Source organism: Rattus norvegicus, chromosome 7, assembly GCF_021556685.1.
Source record: "Rattus norvegicus strain SHRSP/BbbUtx chromosome 7, alternate assembly SHRSP_T2T, whole genome shotgun sequence".
Classification (NCBI taxonomy): Eukaryota; Metazoa; Chordata; class Mammalia; order Rodentia; family Muridae; genus Rattus; species Rattus norvegicus.
Window position 1 is genome coordinate 123,177,754 of NC_141540.1, and position 20,641 is coordinate 123,198,394.

General features: G+C 48.6%; 1 protein-coding gene across 3 annotated transcripts in view; it reads left to right on the top strand.

The window, feature by feature from the left end:
* Mei1 (meiotic double-stranded break formation protein 1) overlaps window positions 1-20,641 on the top strand; it is a 53,404-nt gene that overhangs the window by 12,739 nt on the left and 20,024 nt on the right. For all 3 annotated transcript variants that reach the window (NM_001130555.1, XM_087557463.1, XM_087557464.1), the window contains 13 exon segments: window positions 774-904; window positions 1,755-1,869; window positions 3,264-3,380; window positions 4,699-4,798; window positions 4,904-5,038; window positions 8,288-8,402; window positions 10,962-11,053; window positions 12,273-12,414; window positions 14,043-14,154; window positions 15,961-16,021; window positions 17,636-17,733; window positions 19,993-20,161; window positions 20,483-20,630. In NM_001130555.1, the coding sequence (NP_001124027.1) occupies window positions 774-904; window positions 1,755-1,869; window positions 3,264-3,380; window positions 4,699-4,798; window positions 4,904-5,038; window positions 8,288-8,402; window positions 10,962-11,053; window positions 12,273-12,414; window positions 14,043-14,154; window positions 15,961-16,021; window positions 17,636-17,733; window positions 19,993-20,161; window positions 20,483-20,630 (1,535 nt within the window).

Genomic DNA, 20,641 nt, shown 5'->3' on the forward strand with positions numbered 1-20,641 from the left:
GAGAGGATAGAAGTAAATGGGCAAAAGCACCAGACATGAGGCAGCCTTAGCATGTGGCACCCTGTGATAGTAGAGAATAGTAACGTTACGAGGGTGTTAGTCCCAGAGCTGGCCTAGGCAGAGAACAGGAAACTCTCAGCTGATGGTGCGTTCTAAATCCTATCTGGAGCCTTTCCCTTCCCATTCCCCTCGAACAGGTATGCAGTTACATTCTTATCATTTTTTTTAGATTTATTTATTTTTATTTTATGTGTACGGGTGCTTTCCTTGGCTGTATGATAGCCACGTATCACATGCATGAAATGCCTGAGGAGACCAGAAGAGGGTACCAGCTCCCCTCAAAATGCAGTTACAGATGGTTGGTCACTGTGGGTGGCGCTCCCGAGTAGGTGAACAAACCAGGAAGCAGCATTCCTACACAGCCTGGACTCTGCTCAAGTTCTTGCCCTGACTTTCCTCACTGATGCACTCTAACATGGAAATGTAGGGTGAATTAGCCGTCTTCCCCAAGTTGCTTCTGTTCATCATTTTGTCACGGCAACAGGGAACTAGACCAGGACACGATTGGATCCCTGGACTCCTAGGCCTCATAGCCCGCAGGTGCTTAGCCTTGTGGGAGGAAGGTGGGTTGCAGAAAGCAAGCCAGTGCCTAAGAATTCTAACCACACTTCATATTTACAGAGACCTGAAGAAGTCTCTCAGGGGATGTCTGAGGGCCATCTTTTGATAACTCTGGTGCCCCTGTGACCTCCCTCAACCCCTCTGCTTCCTAGGTTTGCTAAGGCAGCTACTGAAGTACGATCTCTTTGTGTCCGTGATCATGAGCAAGTCTGTGCCGGTGGAGGGTGCCGAGAGTGTTGAGCAGCCATCGAGAGAGACCTCACTACCATTGGTGCTCAAAAAGGTAGTGGTGGACCAGGGTTAGTAGCTCAGTTGTAGAACTTGTGAGGCAGGAGGATCAGGAATGCAAGATTGTCTGGGCCACAAGAGGTCCTGTCTCAAAACAACGATAACAGTAAAGTGAAAGAAGCAGGGAAAAAAAAAATCAAAGCGCAAAGCAAAACCAAACCAACCTCCCTCGTCTTGATGGGACAGGCATTTCGGTTGTGGGAGGACCTTTACATTAGAGTGGTCTGACCCTCATTCCTGCCTTGGCTTTCCTTCTTCCCGTCCACGTGGCCTGGAATCTGATGATCTGCTGAGCAGACTCATTAGATCGGTGTTTAGTTATACACCGAAAGGCTACAAGGCAAAAGGAAAAGGGGAGAGGGGAGACCAGACACAGGTTTCTAGAACCCTCTCAAAGCGAGGTCGCTTAGGGCACTATAGCTCCTCCAACGATCCGTTGGGGAAACAAATGGAAAGTCTTTGTGTTCCCCTCTGGAGCTTTGCTCTCTCCAAGAGCAACAGCTTTAGGCTTGTTACCTTAGCTCTTCTCCACACACTCAGAGAAGTGAGTTCTGCTCTCACTTGTCGTGTGACTGTGGCCGGCAGCCAAGCCGGAGAAGAGCTTTTGTTAACGAATCCCTGTTTCTGAGCTGGGTGTCTCTGGTGGACTTCACAGTGTGGCCTTCCGCCTAGTCTCACCTGTGGTGGGTGTTCAGAGACTGCTTTCCATAATCTATGGTTCTCCCTTTGCCTGGTACCAGGGAGTATGGGATCTGTGATGATTTGGGCTTCTGCCCTGAGGCGCGTAGGCTGGGTTCCCTGGTCTTCTCAGCGGCGTGACTGGGAACTTTTTGCTGCTTCCCCAGTTTCTCCTGTCCAGAGATGAGGTCCTGCAGGTGGCCAGCTCCCACTGTATAACTGCAGTGCTGGTCCATTCCCCTGCAAAGCATGCTGTGGCCTTCATTTATGCTGACATCCCAGGTATGGGAATCCTCTAACCTTCTCCCTGGGGACTCTAGAGCCTTGAGGTGTGCCTCGGTGGTGGTGGCAGTGGTGGTGGCAGTAGCGTGGTGGTAGTGGCAGTGGTGGCAGCAGCAGCAGCTGTGGTGGTGGCAGCAGCTTTATCTTGGATAACTCACCCTGGGGGGCGGGGTCAGCTATGTGGAAGGCGGGGTCAGCTGTGGGGGGGCGGGGTCAGCTCTGTATAGAGTGGGCTTGCTAACACCTGATGGACTTGAGCAGGTTGTTACTGACATCTGTCATTATTTTGACTTTCCGGGAGTGGCAGACCTGAGACAAGGAGGGCAGAGGTTTGTCTAGTAGAGATGTGGAGCCCAAGGGCATAAGCCCTGTGATGAGTGTAGGTGTCACATATGCCAGCCCCATTTTGTTAGTTTACTTTTTGTGGTCATTGTTGTAAAATTACTTAAGTCCCAGCCCGGGGTTTCTACCCGGCTTTGGTTACTGAGTTCCTGGATGAAAGACACACTGCCTTTGTATATTTAATAAGCCTTAGTCAGCACAGTAGCTGGGCAGCTGCCTACCCTCCATGCTGTAAGAATCCACTTTCCTACCGATGTCCCCCAGTTGCGAGTTACTATTTACTGTGTTCCACCTGGGCTGCTCTTAACTCCAGTTGGCAGCCCTCAGAGCCATGCTCTCTTGACCCTTAACCCGAGGGAGGCAGCTTCTCCTTCCTCCTCTCCTGCACCTTTTTCTTCCCTGTGGTCAGGTCAGGGTCTCAGGGCCTGGCCACTTTGTCATGGAGCTGTATCTCCGGCCCATTGTTGTTTTGGAGATTATGAAATTGACTTTTTTCCTAGAAAAGACACAATTGTGTGGAGACAGCCACACAGGACTCAGCAGACCAGTGTGAACACACACATCCTTTTTGGTAGAGGAAGTAGGAGAATGTGGAGTGTACACATTTTGAAGGGCTGCAGATGGTGACTGAGGAGAATTAAGGTTCAGAGAAGGGAGGGGATGTTCCAAACCCACAGGGCTAGTCCCTGGCAGAGAGGCGCCATGGGGTGAGGACTGATTTATTTCTGAGTTGTGCTGATTTACATCTGCTTGTCCTGAGAGTTTGAAAACCCAACGTTTCATTCTCTGCCTTCACTGTTACTGTGACTTCTTCCGGTCCACCGTTTCCCCATCTCTTAAAAAACAAAACAAAACAAAAAAAAAAAAAAAAAAAAAAACAAACTTCATGGCCCTGAGGATACGTTGAAGGCTTGTCTGTGGGTTGTCATTTTCCGATGGAGAAGGTTGTGTGAACAGAGTAAAAGAGGCAGAACTGATAGAGTTAAAGCCCTCCAGTCAGTTTGAGGACCGATCTCCAGCCCCCACTTACTGGTTTCTCCTCTCCCCGCCAGAGTTCCTCTTTGAGCATCTTTCATCTTCCAGCGAAATCCTTGTCTGGTCCAGCTACAACTGCCTGATACTCCTGGCAGAAGAGCCACTCTTCTTTTCAAAGTGTCACACGGTGTATGGTTGGTAGCGTGGGCCCTGTGCTGACCCTAGGTTCGCAGATAGCACTTTAAGGTTGGGTAGCAGCATCAGAGGCTGGGGGTAGGGGTGGGGCCGGGGATGGGTGGGCATGCATTTTAGGGGTGGGGCTTGGCCAACTCCATGTTAACATGGCTATCCTGGTGGTTCTGTTGAGACTCTGTATCAAGGGAGAGCCATTATCATTAGCCACTAAATGAATTCCAGCCTCTCATCTGTTTGGAACAGATCCGGCCTTGGATTCAATACTTTGCAAGCCCTGGATATCTGCCCATCTAGTTAGTCTCAGGGCTTTTCTACTTTTTCCTTTCAGTGTCTTGAAACAGCTCTTTTCCTTTCCATATTAAAGGTCTTTATTTGGGGTTCACAAAGCCATCTCCCGGGGTTTAGACTGGAAGTAGTCAATGCTTGCCTCTGTCCCTGAGTGCTGGGATTAAAGGTGTTCACCAACAGTTGCTGCTGTCATATGAGACAGGGTTTCTCTGTGCAGCTCTGACTGTCCTAGAACTCACTCTGTAGGCCAGGCTGGCCTTGAACTCAGAGATCGGGCTGTCTCAGCGTGCACCACCACTGCCCATTTGAATTTTGTATTCTGTGTTTTTCGTCTGCGCTGGATACTGGACTGGGACCAGGAAGTTTAGAAATACATATACCACGGTCTCTGATCCTAAGAAAGAGAGGGAAAGGTGTGAACAGGCAGTTTTAATACAAGTAAATTCAAGGTTTTCTAAACAGAAGTAAAAGGAACTTGACAGAGGCTCACAGCTCGTCCTGGACGGAGACGCAGGGCTCTCTGGAGGAGCAGAGGCTGGAGCTAATCAGTTCTTTGAGGAGGAAGGGAGTGTGTTAAGTGGGAAAGATATGACCTAATCAGTAGGTGGCCGGAAAAAAAAAATCTCATGTGCTTGAGTCTGTGCTGGATGTTGGAGGACGGAATGAAGGATGAGGCCTGCCCTTGAAAATGTCCTGGTTGGGTCCCCTGGACTTGCAGCTAGTGATTGAACTCGGGGCTTTGGCATGCATCAGCCATAGCCCTGGTCTCACGGGATCGGTTCAGCCTGGCCGGGGGCATTTCACGAGGGTCCTGTAGCTTGTAGGTGTTATTTACAGTGTGTCGCCTGTCCCGGGTGGTTCGCCTGTCCCGGGTGGTTCATGAAGAACCACGGAACACTGATCCCGGGGGCATTTCACGAGGGTCCTGTAGCTTGTAGGTGTTATTTACAGCGTGTCGCCTGTCCCGGGTAGTTCATGAAGAACCACGGAACACTGATCCCTTGTCTGTGGCGTGTTATCCTGACACAGGGATCGAGGCCGTGGTCAGGAGCCTTCAGGGAAGCCTGCAGATGACCAACACAGAACTGCACAAGCAGGGCCTGCTGCTCTTCGCAGAAATCCTGACTCGGTAAGCAAAGGTGTGTGGGTGGGACTGGTAAAGGAGAGGTGAGCACTTATTCCCAGCAGGGCTGGGGATGAGCCGTTCATTCGTTTCTCATCAACTGTTTCATAGGCAGCCTGAGGAGATCAGGCTGTTCACAAGCTCCGCCATGTGCAGAGATGCCAGCCGTGCCCTGCAGGAGGCCGTGAGCAGCCCTGTGTTAGCGGTGGCCGCTGAAGCACTGAGGGCCATTTCAGCTTTTCTGAGGTGAGAGAGGCTTACCTGAACGTACCTGCTGATCTGTGGAGACCAGGGGGTCCTAGGGATGTGTTCTTGTATCACTGTCATCATGATTATGTATGGTTAGCATTGTTTTGTAGAGACTGGGCCTCATAGTGTAGCCAGGCTGACCTAGAACTCACTATGTAGCCCAGGCTGGCTTCAAACAGTAATTTTCCATTCTCTATTTCTAAGTGCTAGGATTAGACACGAGTTCCACTCTTTTTTTTTTTTTTTTTGGTTCTTTTTTTTTCAGAGCTGGGGACCGAACCCAGGGCCTTGCACTTCCTAGGCAAGCGCTCTGCCACTGAGCCAAATCCCCAACCCCATGAGTTCCACTCTTGATATTCTCTCTCTCTCTCTCTCTCTCTCTCTCTCTCTCTCTCTCTCTCTCTCTCTCTTTTTCTCTCTCCTCTTCCTTCCTTCCTTCCTTCTTTCTTTTTCCTTCATTCTTTCTTTTCCTTTCTTTTCTTTTTTTTTATCCAGGATTTTTCTGTGTAGCCCTGGCTGTTCTAGAACTCACAATGAACTCACAGGGATCCTTTTGCCTCTGCCTCCTGAATGCTGGGATTAAAGGCCTGCACCACCAGGCCAAACTTCTGTGTGTTTCTGAGGCAAGGTCTGGTGTAGTCCAGGCTGGCCTCAAAACTATTGTGTACCGGACGGTGACCTTGAATCCCTTAGCATCCTGCCTCGGCCTTCCAGTACTGGGATTATACAACCCTGCGCCACCTCACTCAGCTGACTTCTTCAGTTTTTGAAGCTGTGTTTCCTGATTCTCATTTTCCCAGCAGCCTCCACACCACTGCCCCCCTCCCCTGCCCCAGACCTCTTTTCTACTTTCCAAGGTTAGTTAGGCTGTATCTTTACTTTTACATTGTAAAGGTTGTTCATATTTATAGTTTCTTCCTTATATTTAAGCCTTTTGTGATTCAACTCCAAGGGTGGTTCTAAAAATTGAAACAAAAAAAAAATAACATTTACATTACAATAACTTGAGTCTATCTCTCTTTCCTTTTGTGGTTCCCTGGATCTGAATCTCTAAATCTGGAGCACGAATCCCAGGGTAGTTGAGATGAGTACATCTACATTACCTAGTGCCAGAGGTGGAGCAAAGGGTGCTGCAGTTGCTTCAGTTAGCAGGTTTCAGGAAGGGGCAGCCTTGCCACAGAAAAGCTGTTTGGTCAGGATTGTGGAGAGAGCTGGGAGGCATGGGAGAGTCATTAATGTGTGCACGGTTGTGAGGGATTTACTTTATCCCCCAGAATGTTTACTGAAGTGCTCCCTCTGAGGTAAGCCGGTGAGGCTCTCTGAGAAACACAGCTAGAAGGGAGGATGAAAAAAGTGAGCTGCTCAAAAACCAACCAAATAAATCACAAACAACAAAAATGATGGGCCCAGGGCTTGATGACCACTGCAGGGAACACAGTTAGAGGCCCCAGATGGACATGGCGGAGGTGCACCCCTGTCATCCCACCCACTTGGGAGACTGAGGCAGGAGGCTCTCCTGAGGTCAGTGAGAACCCAGATGCATGGGCTGGCAAGATGGCTCCATGAAAACACTTGTTGTGTCTGCAGCCTGAGTTCACTCCCCCGAAAACCATGCTGGAAGGAGAGCCTTCACAGGCTTGCTCTGGCCCTGCTACTCCCACGAATGCCACACACGATAATCGCTGTTTAAAGACACGGTCTGTGCAACATACCCTGTCTCAAAAAAACAAAAAGAAGGAAACAAAAGGTTTCCAGAAGTCAAGGGAGGGAAAAGCCAAGCCTTACCTAGTGCAGTTGACTGAGAACTTAACTAGGAAGCCAAACAGATCGTTTGATGGTCAGCAAGGACCCAGGGGTGAGGGATGATAGATTGTTCCCTGGTTACTACACAGCATTTAATCGCCTCCTCCCATCGTTCATGTCTGCCCACCACCTGTGAATATGTCTTTTGTGGATACTGTCAAGTTAAGATAAAGTTACATAGCAGGGGTTGCAAGTTCAGTGACTACTGTCTACTCCGTGAGCTACAATGGTGGCACTTACCTACAACCCTAGCACTCGGGCAGTAGAGACAGAAGGATCAGGAGTTCAAGACCATTTTCAGCTGCATAGGAACAGTTTGGGATCATCCCTGGCTACTCGAGACCCTGTCTTGACATGACGGTAGATAACTGTAGTCTCAGCACTTGGGAGCTGGAGACGAGAAATGTCTGAGAGTTTTGGGCTAGCCAGGGCTACATAGTGAGTTCTAGGTCATCCTAAACTGTGGGACCCCGTTTCAAAAAGGTTGGGGTGGAGGCCTGGGGCTGGAGAGATGGCTCTGTGGTGAGGAGCACGGGCGGCTCTTCCAGAGGAGCCAGGCTCAGCTCCCAGTGCCTACGTGGTGGCTCACTGTCTGTAACTGCAGTCCCTGGGGATCTGATGTCCCCTTTGGACCCCCAGGGATACCAGGTACCACGTGTTGTGCACTTAAATACATGCAACCGAAGCATCCATGTGCGTAAAAATAATTCTTTAAAAGCAGGGAGATTTGGTCATATGGTGACGGCGGGAGAAAGAAGGGGAAGAGACCGTTGTGAAATTAGCAGAAATTAGAGCAGTGCCAAGGGAAAGCCAAAAATTGCCAGCATCCACCAATAAGCCGAGGCGAGGAAGGGTTCTTCCTGAGATGCTTGGGATTTGCAGGTGAACCCAGTCTTCTAACGTTATGACAAGACGCCGTGTCTACAAAATTCAGGCTTAAGAACTATGTAACTCAAAAGCCCATATCTTAACATTATGGTTGGTTTAAGGATAACTTCTCAGAAATTAGAATCACCTGAACTGTCCGAACTGTCTTGATTGATGTGTGGAGCAAGACCCACTCCAATGGTGAACCAACAGCCACCATTCTGTAACAGCCCAGATAAAAGAGGGTGTGTCTGGTGGCTCACAACCGTCTGTAATGGGATCCAGATCCAAAACCTTCTTCTGGTGTGTCTGAAGACAGCTACAGTGAACACATGTGCATAAAATAAATAAATCTTTTTTTTAAAAAAAAAGAGGGTGTATCAGAAGGAAGGCCTTCCCTGCCACCCTCATTGGTTTGCCTAAGAGGAGCCCCAGAACCATCCTGTGGTATTCTCTGCTGCTAACTTTCTTCCACAGCTGGTGAAAGTGGTGAGGACAGAGGGTAAGCACGCGAAGAAAGCTGTACATCTGCTTGGGGCTCGCTGACCTCTCTGAATGTCTTGCCTCTGGATACAGGAAGGACCACCAGAGCTCTCTGCCCGTGCAATACAGAGCCCTTCGTGCCTTGCTTGAAGCCATGCTGAGCCGATGTATGGAATTTTCCCAGACCCCTCTGAACAGGAGGTCCCTGGTCAGTGAGCTGCAAGTACACTTCTTCTGAAGCCCCTGCTCTAATGTCTGTCTGTCTGTCTGTCTGTCTGTCTGTCTGTCTGTCTTTTTCTTTCTGTCCTAGGATTATCAACCTGTACCACCATGCTTATCTTAATTTATTAAGTTTTGTTTGTTAGTTTGTTTGAGATTTAATTATTTATTTTTTATATGAGTACACTGTAGCTGTCCTCAGACACACCAGAAGAGGGCATCAGATCTCATTACAGATGGTTGTGAGTCACCATGTGGTTGCTGGGATTTGAACTCAGGACCTCTGGAAGAGCAGTCGGTGCTCTGAGCCATCTCTCCAGCCCTTGTTTGTTTGTTTGTTTGTTTTGTTTTGGTTTTTTTTTTTTTTTTGGTTCTTTTTTTCGGAGCTGGGGACCGAACCCAGGGCCTTGCGCTTCCTAGGTAAGCGCTCTACCACTGAGCTAAATCCCCAGCCCCCCTTGTTTGTTTTTTAATACTGAGGGTTGAACCTAGTGCATATGCTCGCTGACCTCTCTGAATGTCTTGCCTCTGTATATGCTAGGCAAGCACTTTACCACTGAGCTATATCTCCAGCTCTCCAATTTGTTTCTAGAAAAGCAATTTTTATGTCACCTTATCTTCTGTGCCAGTTTACAGGCTAAGGGTAACTGTCTCCGTTTTGATGGATGGAGAAACTGACACCACAGGTGATAAATTATTTCTCCACCAGTGCAATGAGCCAATGCAAGCCAGCATAAATTATATTAAATGCAGGTTTATTGGTAAGCTGCCCTTGGGCAAGTAAGTTCAGTGGCCAGAGAAGTCACCATGGGAAGGGAGAAAGAGAGAGGGAGGGAGAGAGAGAGGAAGGGAGGGAGGGAGGGAGGGAGGAAGGGAAGGAGGGAAGAGAGAGGAGGAGGAGGAAAAGGAGGAAGAGGAAGAGGAGGAGAGATCAGGGAGACCAAAATGTCATGCAGGAAAGTCTCTGGGGGAAGGGCATCCCATCCCCTGGGCTGGAAAGTTCAGGGTTTCTGGCAGGGTATGCCAGGTTGGATTGAGAGAACCTGGGAGAACCTGGAGGCCAGGTCTGCTTTGATATGTAAAATATGCACCTTAGCCCCTTGTCCCAAACAACAAGGGTTAAACAATTTTCTCTAAAGACAAAACTTTCCAAGTACCTTAGCAACAAGGTTTGTATCTACAATCCTTACAGTCAGGCAGCTCAGGTAGGAGATTGAAGAGTTTGAAGCTGGCCTTGGCTTCTAGTCACAAAATGACTTAACTAGTATCCGAACTTGTCTCAAAATTCTTCCCCCCCCCCCCCCCCAGCTGGGGACGGAACCCAGGGCCTTGCGCTTCCTAGGCAAGCGCTCTACCACTGAGCTAAATCTCCAGCCCCTTGTCTCAAAATTCTTTTTTTTTTAATTTTTTTTAATTTATTTAATACATAATAATAATTCTTTGGTTTCCCGGTAAACATCCCCCTCCCCCCTCCCCTTCCTTATGGGTGTTCCCCTCCCAACCATCCCCCCATTGGTCTCAAAATTCTTAACTAGTATATGAGCTTGTCTCACAATGTCTTAACTAGTATCCAAGCCTTGTCTCACAATGTCTTAACTAGTATCTGAGCTTGTCTCACAATGTCTTAACTAGTGTCTGAGCTTGTCTCACAATGTCTTAACTAGTATCGGAGCTTGTCTCACAATGACTTAACTAGTATCTGAGCTTGGTTAGTTACAGTTTTCTTGTGTTTTTGTTTATTTGTTTGTTAGTTTTTGTGCTGTGGGGAATCAAACCCAGAGCTTTGTGAGTAAACGGCAAATATTCTACATCGAGCCGCGTTCTTAGCCCTACGTTGCAGATGTGGTAAACATTCTCACAACGTTGTTTAAGACTGGATGCTTTAGGATCTTAGAAAGAATCTGACTAATGTGTACTGGGTTGTGAATGTAATTATTGGCTTTTCTTTTTTTTTCTTTTTTTGGAGCTGGGGACCGAACCCAGGGCCTTGCGTTTGCTAGGCAAGCGCTCTACCACTGAGCTAAATCCCCAACCCCTAATTATTGGCTTTTAGTGGCCCGTAGACCTAAGACATCAGGAAAGAAGCTCTCGGTGTGAGTGTTACGTTTTCAGGATCACAGTTGTCATACCTGCCGGGGTGAGGACTGTCATGTGTCATGGAGCAATGGCATGGATGCTGTCACAGCTACTCGGGCTGTCACTCACCTGCCTGTGACCGCCTTCTGTATTCAATTGACCAAGAGCCCTCCTTGAGGTTCTTAGAGGAATGGGGCCAAACCTATCTCTTCTGCTATTTCTTTTTTTTTTTTTTTTTTCCGGAGCTGGGGACTCTTCTGCTATTTCTAAATGAGCTACTCAGACACACACACACACACACACACACACACACACACACACACACACACACACACACACCCATGATTCCTTGGAAAGTTAGGCATATGGGAACAGCAGACCACAGTCAGGGTGGAAGAAATCTGGGGCATCCGGGCTAGGCTGACACACAGAGGGGCTGTGTGACTCATAAGCTCTTCTCTCCTCACCCCAGGGCCACGCTTGCAGTAGAAACTTAGAGAAGGCCACTCTTCGAAAGGGGAAGTTCCTTCTGAGCACCCTGGAGGGGTTTAGAAACGCCTGCAGGTGAGGGGCCCTCTGCAGCCTGAGGTGGAGAGCAGGGGCTGGTGCGGCTGAGGCAAAGGGCAAAGCAACACTTGGCTTCCGTTGCTCTCCAGAATGGTGAAGGGGCTTTGGCTGGGGTTGGGGTGTGTGTCCTAGACGAAGGGTGAGGATGGGGAGCTAGGGGTAGGATGGTTCTAGATTCCCCAAAAACATCCTGGTGATGCATTCGCTACTATACCATGAGATTATTTTAAAAACATCTTTTAAGACTTAGGTATTTTTATTTTATGTGTGTGGGTGTTTTTCTTGAATGTATATATATGCACCGTGCATGTGCATGGACCATGGATGCTAAGAGAGGGTATCGGATTCCCTGGAATTGAAGTTACAGAAGGTTGACAGTCACTATGTGGGTGCTGGGAAATCAAACCTGGGTCCTGTAGAGGAGCAGCCAGTGCTCTAACCACTGGTGGAGCCATCTCTCCAGCCCCCATGAAGTCATGCCACATCCCTGAGTTCATCCCTGAGTCTAGCCTAATATTGTCACTCTCTCTGAACACAGTTCATGTAAACAGATGTGGGTTTTGGTTTGTTTTGTGTTTCAAGACAGGGCTTCTCTGTGTAGTTCTGGCTGTCTTGTAACTCATTCTGTAGGACAGGCTGGCCTCGAACTCACACAGATCTGTCTTCCTCTGCCTCCCAAGTGCTGGGACTAAAGGTGTGCAGCATCACCGCCTGGCACATAAACAAACGTTTGTCATATCTGCTATAGCACAAGTGAGAGGGGACAGAAAGAATGACTCCTACCCACGAGGGGCTGACAGTCTCTGAGGGAAGGGATATTCCTGAGTGTATATGTGAGTTCTCTGAGTTGTGTAGAATCCAGGAAAGGTGTTATAGATGCATTAGCATATAGCATGAGATGCTCAGGGATACACATAGGGTATGGAAGCGTCACGTGTGATGGGGCCACAGAGACTCGGAGGGCTGTGTAGCTCTGCTGTCCTGGAGCTCACTGTCCAGATCAGACTGGCTTTGAACTCTGAGATCAGCTGCCTCTGCATCCCTGCTGGGATTAAAGGCCTGCGCCACCACCGCACAGCTCAGTGAGGACTCCTAAAGTTGCCCCCATCTAAGGGTAGGAATACTTTCCCTGAATTCTGAGCTCAGTCTAACAGGGCACATCCTCTTTTGTGGCACATGCGTGTTATGTTAGTAAGCATGCATCCTGATTTCACAGGTTGGCTGTGGAATTCCAAGGTGAGCCTTCTGCCCAGGAGAATCCCTTCACAGCTCCCAGCGCAGAGAAGGAAGACACCTTGGAGGCCTTCTCAGAGTTTCTTCTTAGTGCCTGTGACTCCCTGTGTATCCCCATGATGATGGTAGGTTCTTTCTTTTCCATGGGCAGTACAAACCCTGGGGACTACTCAGCTAGCCCTTAGGACCTTAGTAATGTTGCCCTTGCAGCCACCTTTACTTTGGTTGTAAAAATAAAAAGTTTTATTATAAAACTAATAGATTTAGCTGGAGAAAAAAATCTGAAGCCAGTAACAACAAAACAATATGCAGGTGTCTTAGTCAGGGTTTCTAGTCCTGCACAAACATCAGGACCAAGAAGCAAGTTGGGGGAGGAAAGGGTTTCTTCAGCTTACACTTCCACATTGCTGTTCATCACCAAAGGAAGTCAGGACAGGAACTCACACAGGTCAGGAAGCAGGAGCTGATGCAGAGGCCATGGAGGGATGTTAGTTACTGGCTTGCTTCCCTGGCTTGCTCAGCTTGCTTTCTTATAGAACCCAAGACCATCATCCCAGGGACAGCACCACCCACAAGGGACTGGGCTCTCCCCCTTTGATCACTAGTTGAGAAAATGCCTTACAGTTGGGTCTTGTGGACGTATTTCCTTAAGGGAGGCTCCTTTCTCTGATAACTCCAGCTTGTGTCAAGTGGACACACAAAACCAGCCGGTACAGCAGGTAATGAACATTTGTAATGTGGTGCCTGTCTTACAGTCACTGTGTAACTTTATCCTCCCTCCCTGAGAGATGGGTACCAGAGTTCCCCCTAATCTCTCTCCCCTGTCCCAGGCTTTACAAATACCAAGCAAGAGTTTGTTATTAAACTATACTCCTTAATTTCTAAATGATGTCTTTTTCCTACTGTTAGAAAGCAAGTACGTGCTGGGCATGGCGGTGCAGGCCTTTGATCCCAGCACTCTGGAGGCAGAGGCAGGTGGATCTCTGAGTTCGAGGCCAGCCTCGGCTACAGAGTGAGATCCAGAACAGCCTGGGCTACATAGAGAAGCCCTGTCTTGAAAACAAAGTGAAGGGCTGGAGAGAAGGCTTAGTGGTTAAGAGCACCGACTGTTCTTCCAGAGGTCTGAGTTCAAATCCCAGCAACCACATGGTGGCTCATGACCATCTGTAATGAGACCTTGATGCCCTCTTCTGGTGTGTCTGAAGACTGTGATAGTGTACTCATATACATGAAATAAATAAATAAATCTTAAAAAAAAAAAACAAAGGGGTTGGGGATTTAGCTTAGTGGTAGAGCGCTTGCCTAGCAAGTGCAAGGCCCTGGGTTCGGTCCCCAGCTCCGAAAAAAAAAAGAAAAGAAAAAACAAACAAACAAACAAACAAAAAAAAAAGAAAACAAGGTGAAGGCAGCGGAATTCCATATTACTGTCACAGGGTGAGAGAATGTTACCCTGTATTATGGCTTAGAAAGCGCTTTTGTACATTATAACCCATCTCTGTCCCTGGGGGGTAGGTGTTTCTGCTCTTATTTGACAGGAGAGGATAGAGCAGAGGCTCGGGAGGTAAAGTGTCTGGCACTACAGCTAATGACAGAGTCAATCCTTAGGTGCAGGTTGGGAGTTCAGAAACTCGAGCTTTCCTCCTGCCAACCGAATGAAAGTGGATGCACTTGGTGTATTCGGTGGCCGCTTTTGAAGATGCCTTTTCTTCTTCAGAGACTCAGACCTCTGTCTTCTCACTTCTCATGCTTTCAGAGGTACTCGGAGGAGACCACGCATCCAAACCTGATGGAGGTTTTCCTGTCAATTCTACACAGCCTCTTTGTCATCGTTCCCCACATGAAGGTGAAGTTCTCCAGGAAGCTTGGTAGGTGGCAGGCCACTGTGGGTGTCAGCAGGCAGGTGAGCACTGTGGTCAGCTGTTGAGAGAGCTAAGGAAATGTCTATTAGACTGGTATCCTTTTCTCTGTCAGTGTTGAGTGGGAGGAAGATCATGGGGCAACGCTATTAAAGCCAGTTTCCAATTTATCGATACTTCAGTGTTGTCTAGAAGTCTAGGAGGCTCCAGTTAAGTATTTGCAGCACAACCCTTTCCTTCCTTCCTTCCTTCCTTCCTTCCTTCCTTCCTTCCTTCCTTCCTTCCTTCCTTCCTTCCTTCCTTTCCTCCCTCCCACTCTCTCACCCTCCTTTCTCCCCCCCCCGCCCCCCCGGAGCTGGGGACCGAACCCAGGGCCTTGCACTCACTAGGCAAGGACTCTACCGCTGAGCTAAATCCCCAACCCCTCACCCTCCTTTCTTTTAAGACAGAGTTTCTCTATTATGTCCTGGAACTCGCTCTGTAGACCAGGCTGACCTTGAACTCACAGAGATCAACCTGCCTCTGCCGTCCATGCTCTGGGATTAAATCCATGAGCCACCATCCCTGGCTCCCCATTCCTTTCATATACATATCCCCTATCCCCTGAGATTGTAAATGACATTTAAGGTTTATGCTTTCTTTCTTTTTTCCTTCCTTTCTTTCTTTTCTGCCAAGATTTATTTTTAAGTTACATGTAATAAAAAAATTAAAAATATAAAAAATAGTTTAAAGATCATCAAAATTAAATTATGTGGATGTATGTGGGTGTATGTGGGTGCGTGAATGTGTATGGGTGTGTGTGGGTGTGTGTATGTTTGTGGATGTGAGGGTGTGTGGATGTGTGGGGTTGTGTGTGGGTGTGTGGATGTGTATAGATGTGTGTGTGAGTGTGTGTGTGTGTAGGTGTGTGTGGGTTTGTGGATGTGTATGAGTATGTAGATGTGTGTGGGTGTGTGGATGTGTGTGGGTGTGTATATGGGTGTGCAGATGTGTGTGGATATATGTAGTGTGTGGATGTATGGGGTATATGGATGTATGTGAGTGTGTGGATGTGTGTGGATGTGTGTGGGTGCATGAATGTATATGGATGTGTGTGGGTGTGTGGATGTATGGGGTGTATGGATGTATGTGAGTGTGTGGATGTCTGTGGGTGTGTGAATGTATATGAGTGTGTGAATGTGTGTGTAGATGTGTATGTGGATGTGTGTGGGTGTGTGAGTGTGCACGTGTGTGCTCATGTGTGTGCATGTATGCACAGGGTATGCATTCATTATTGCAGGCAGAGGGCAGAAGAGGGCACAGATTCCCTGGAACTGGTGTTAGAGACAAATGTGAGCCACTTGATGTGGGTGCTGGGATCAAACCCCAGTCTTAGAGAGGAGAGGCTTGCAGAGGGGCAGCCTGGGCCACGGTTAGTGGCTGAGACAGAAGCTGTCGCCAAGTCTCTGGTCTGAGATCCAGTCAGAGACGGAGATAAAGCTGTTCTTTCCAAGTCTGAAACTGGATTGTTTTCTGCAAGGAGAGGAAGGCTTGAAGCAGCAATGTCTTTCCTGGTGCCCGTAGAACATACCAGGTTATAGTAGGACATAATCGAGAGAGATCGGAGATGAGCAGTCAAGCTCTACCCTGAGTCAGGCATTTGTTAGATGTACTTATTCCCAACCTATGAGCTACAGACAGGCAGTCTCCTAAGTTAACTGCTACCAGATCCTGGTGAACCAGGCTCCGTGAAGGCAAAAGCAGTTGACACCAGTGCCTGGAAGTTCCGTGACAAGCCTGGTTTAGATGGCTCTGCTTTCTTCCCACTTCTCCCAGCTGATGCATCGTTCATACGACTGACCCTGGAGCTGAAGGCCAGGTTCTGCAGTGGCCAGAGGTAGGTATGGCCCCTGGCAGAACCAAACAGCAAGGGGCCAGAAGAAAATTTCACCTGGCAAATACAAGTGTCTGGTTGGTGCTTTAGTCATGGGACCCTGGTTTACTGGAGAACAGTGTCAGCGTTGCCTAGCAACTGACACACAAGCTGGAGTGCTTCTGTAAGTTTAGTTTCATCTGCCAAGGAAAGGTGACATGTGAGTGGACAACTGTCACAGTAAAGCTGGGAGGGCCCTGTCCTGGCCTCATTTCTGTGGCCACGATGAAGCACCCTCACAAAAACAACTTAGGGGAGAAAAGGGCTTGTGTCAGCTTACAGTAGGGAGGTTAAGGTAGTGCCTTCAAACAGCTAGTCACATTGCGCTGTTTGCTTCCTCCTTTCCTTTTTGGGGTGATGGGTTCTTCAAGATAGAGTTTCTCTGTGTAGCTCTGACAGTCCTGGAACTTCCTCCGTAGATCAGGCTGGCCTTGAATTCACAGAGATCTGTCTGCCTCTGCCTCCCAAGTGCTGGGGTTAAAGGCGTGTGCCACCACCCAGCTGCTTTCTTTATTTGTGTTAGGGACATCCTGCCTAGGAATGGTGCCACCCACAGTGGGCTGAGTCTTCCTATATCACTTAGCTTAATTAGCACAACCTTCGAAAGGCCAACCCAATATAGACCATCTTTCTCTGAGAATCCCTTTCTAGGAGAGTCTAGGTTGTGTCAAGTTAATAACAAAAGCTAAACATCACAGGCTATTGGGGCTATTCCTCTTCCTTTTCCTTCTCCTCCTCCTACTATTTTCTCTTCTTCCTCTTCCTCCTCCTTCTCACTGTTGTCCTCCTCCCTTTTTCTCCCTTATTGCTCCTCCACCTTCTTCCTGTTCCTTTTCCTCCTCCTCTCCTTTCTTTTTGTTTTTTGTAAGTGTTCTACCCCAAACTGGACTTCATGGCAATCTTCCTGCCTCAGCTTCTCAAGTGCTGAAATTACAGATATGTGCCACCATGTTTGGCAGCTCCTTATATTTGAACTACTCCCCAGCCCTTTGTTTTTGCTTGTATGTTTTTATGACCTTCCCTATTTTATTTTTTGAGAAAATTTTAGTGATCCCCAGATGGGCCAAGTCCCAATTGCAAGTGAGGCAACTGGTTCCATATTTACTCTTAAATGATATTTAAATTTTATTTTTATACCTACTTCTCTCTCTCTCTTTCTCTCTCTCTCTCTCTCTCTCTCTCTCTCTCTCTCTCTCTCTCTCTCTCTCTCTGTGTGTGTGTGTGTGTGTGTGTGTGTGTGTGTGTGTGTGTGTGCAGTGCCTAGGGAAGCCAAAAGGGGGTGTTGGAACCTGTGAAACTGGTGTTACAGTTGGCTGTGTGTTGTCCATCATGGGTGCTAGGAACCAAACCTGGGTCCTTTGCAAGAGTAGAAAATACCCTGAACCACTGAGTGCTCTCTCCAGCCCCCTCGCCCTGGACTGTTTACTTTTCATAGGCTCCTGAGGGTCTCCTCTTCCATGGCCACGATTAGACTTTCACTGGGTTCTGGTATAGGCAGTGGCGTCTTAGCTCATGGTGGGGTTAGTGCTGTCAGAGCCTAAGTTGTAATCCTGTCTCTTTTGTTCTCACTTCTCCAAGTCACTCGTCCCTAAATCAGGTGTGCTCCAGCTTCCTCTACTACATGTGCCTCAATCTCCTCTTTGCTCCAGAGAAGACGGAATCACTTTCCCAAGAAGGTAAGAAGTGGTCTGACCCCTCCCAAGTCCCACGACAGCTTTCTGTCTGGATGCCTCGATGGCTGGCCCCATGATGAGTCAATGCAATGAGACCTCTTGGCTTACGCCACACAGATGGGCTTCGGAAGATTCCTAGGAGATAGAGTAACAGCCCAGGAAAGGATGGGATCCGAGGCCTCTGGGGTCTTAGACTCTTGAGGTTGAGAAGGACGTGGAAGCTCTTCCAGTCTAAGTCCTCCCTCCCAATGGCCTCCACTGCACCATTCCCACACCGATGCTTTCCTGGTCCACACCCAGCCCAGAACTCAGGGTCTCTGGAGTAGAGTAGCCTTTTCCATTTCTTTGTTCATTCGTGTATGAAGTGGTTCTTGTACATCCATTGTGTGCCAGACTGTGCTGGTGAAAGAGCTGGGGAGGTAAAGCCTTCCTCTCCTCCAGTGAGAAAGCAGGCATTGTAGGACAAACGCAGTGCCTGAGGTGGGTGGGACTATGAAAGGAGTAAACACGGACAAAGGGATAGAGAAAGACAGAAGAGAGGAGGCTGTGGCAGGTAGGGGCCAAAGGAGAGCCCGAGGGAAGAACAGTAGGTGCCAGACGTTTCCTGCTCATGGACTCTCCCCTTGCCTGAGGGGCATAGGTAGATACAGCAATGGCGGCGGTGTTATTTCCTGTAAGTTCCCCTATTTTAGACTTCACACTTGGTATAACGTAAGGCAGCCTTTTATGTACTTGTTCAAATATTATCCTCTTCATGGTTAGACTTGGTAGGAAGGGAAGTGTATTTTTTCCTTTTTCCATGGTGAAGATTCTTTGCCATCCCCCACTGCCCTGTCTCTCATCCACTCTTTCCCAGATACCATGCTGAGACAGACAGGAGCCCAGGCAAGCATTGCCATCGCTTCCAATATGACCTGGGTCCATTCTCTTATTACACTGGCCAGTCTCAGCTGCACGATTCCCTGCTGGTCAGGTATAACTTGCAAAGAGAAGGCCTCAGTGTCTCTGCTGTGGTGGCCCAAAGCTCTCGGCAACCACATCATCATGGCCTCTTACCATTCCCTCATTTGTCAGAATAAAAGGAAGCCCCTCTCACCCGTTCCCTTGGGCACTAGGTTCTTGTCAGGTCTGAAAGTGCCAGGAAGAGAGAGACTTACTTCTCTACTCCAGGCTGTTTTTCTTGGACGTCTCACAGGGGAGGGATGTCCGAGGGTCAAGGATGCTGGTCTCCTTATAGTTTTCTCTACGGAGCATGTTGGCGGAAAAGAAGTTGAATTGAAATTAGAATTCCTGATTGGGCTAAGCTACCACATTGTTTTGGGGGATTCCCTCTGTGTGTTTAGGACTTGTCCTCAACAGGACAGATTCTGTCAGTCTGGGTACTTGCTTCCGGTCTCTCATTTTCCAACCCATCTCCAACCACGGCCGACATATCTGTCTGGGAAACTTCAGCGTCTTAACTGCACCTCAGCTGTGGTTCTCAGACGTCAGTCTGTGTAGCAGGCGTCTTTGGTTAATGTAGAAAGTAAGGCTGGTGTGGTAAAATTTCCAAAACATTGAAAAGCCGTAGCCCAGGCTGTCCTCAAACAGTCTAGCCTTCTACCTCAGCCTCCCGAGTGCCATCCTGCTACATGGCCAGTATGTGGCAGGAACTGGGTGAGCCACCACACCTGCTAAAGTACTTATCCGCCCTGCTGATATTCAAGTCCTTTAAGCAGCGTTTGGTGTCTTCCGCAGCTCAGCTGCAAATTACCCATAAGGCCTTACAATCCCTGATGCTCCACATCTGTTCACACCAAACAGAAATGTGTCCGCCTACGGCTCTGGGCCCCCACACACCTTGCTTTCCGTTCCTTGGGTTTTGCTCTCTCCCTTCCCTGCCTGCTTTCTGCTTACCCTCTGTAATTCTCTGCCCTTTAAGCTTACCCTCTCCACCACACGTACATGAGTTACTCTTTCCATGCTGGAACATGACACTGACCATTCATCCGGCTCAGGTGGTTTCCACAGTCTGATCTAAAGTGAGCATCTATCAGAGGAATGAATGAATGAATGAATGAATGACTGCTGTCTGTGTTCTTCCACATGTTAAGTTCAGGCTCTTCTGACAGGCTAAAAGCTGCTAAGGGAAGAAGAACCTCCCATTCCCTCTGTGCTGCCCTTGGTGCCCTGTGTAACATCTGTACGCAGTGTTTCTCAGGTGTCATTGCCTGCTTTCCTGTGTCCTCCTCTGTTTACCTTCCCCTACCTGCTCCCTCCCAGAACTCCCTGCAGTGTCTGAGTTCCTACAACATGGACTGCCCCACATAAGCAGCAGGACCCCAGAAAGTCTGGCCTTCCTGTCAGATCGGCAGCATGTGGAGGTGGCCGCGCGCCAGAGACAGTACTGCATCCTGCTCCTCTTCTACCTTGCTCACATCCATGATGACAGGTCGGTACCCAGAGCTGGCGGCTGGTGCTGAGTCCTGGGGCTTTTCTCGGTCGCTCGGTTCCGTGTAATGTATATTTGCTTGTATTGTGTAAACATGCTCATCTGTGCACATGCGTCTGAGTGCACTTCTATTGTAAAGTGTCACGGTGCTTTGAACGTCTGTCTATACAGCACAGGTATGTGCGTGGTGTTGTCAGGCGTGGGCAGGCTGGGGAAGGACACTGAGGGAGGATGGGACCAGGCAGAACAGAGGGTTCCGCTGCACCCCTCCTTTTCCCCCTGCAGCTCCCCTTTCTCACTCAGGCTCTCCTTGCTTGACAGGTTTGTCCCTGATGCAGAGCTCTGTGTGGCTGTGCAGAGCTTCCTTTTGTCTCTGCAGGACCAGGGTGAGTGCCCTCCACCAGTGGTCTGCAAAGCTGCCATCTATCTGTTGGCGGTGTGCCAAGACAAGGACTGTGCACTGGGTGAGGTATGAACCAG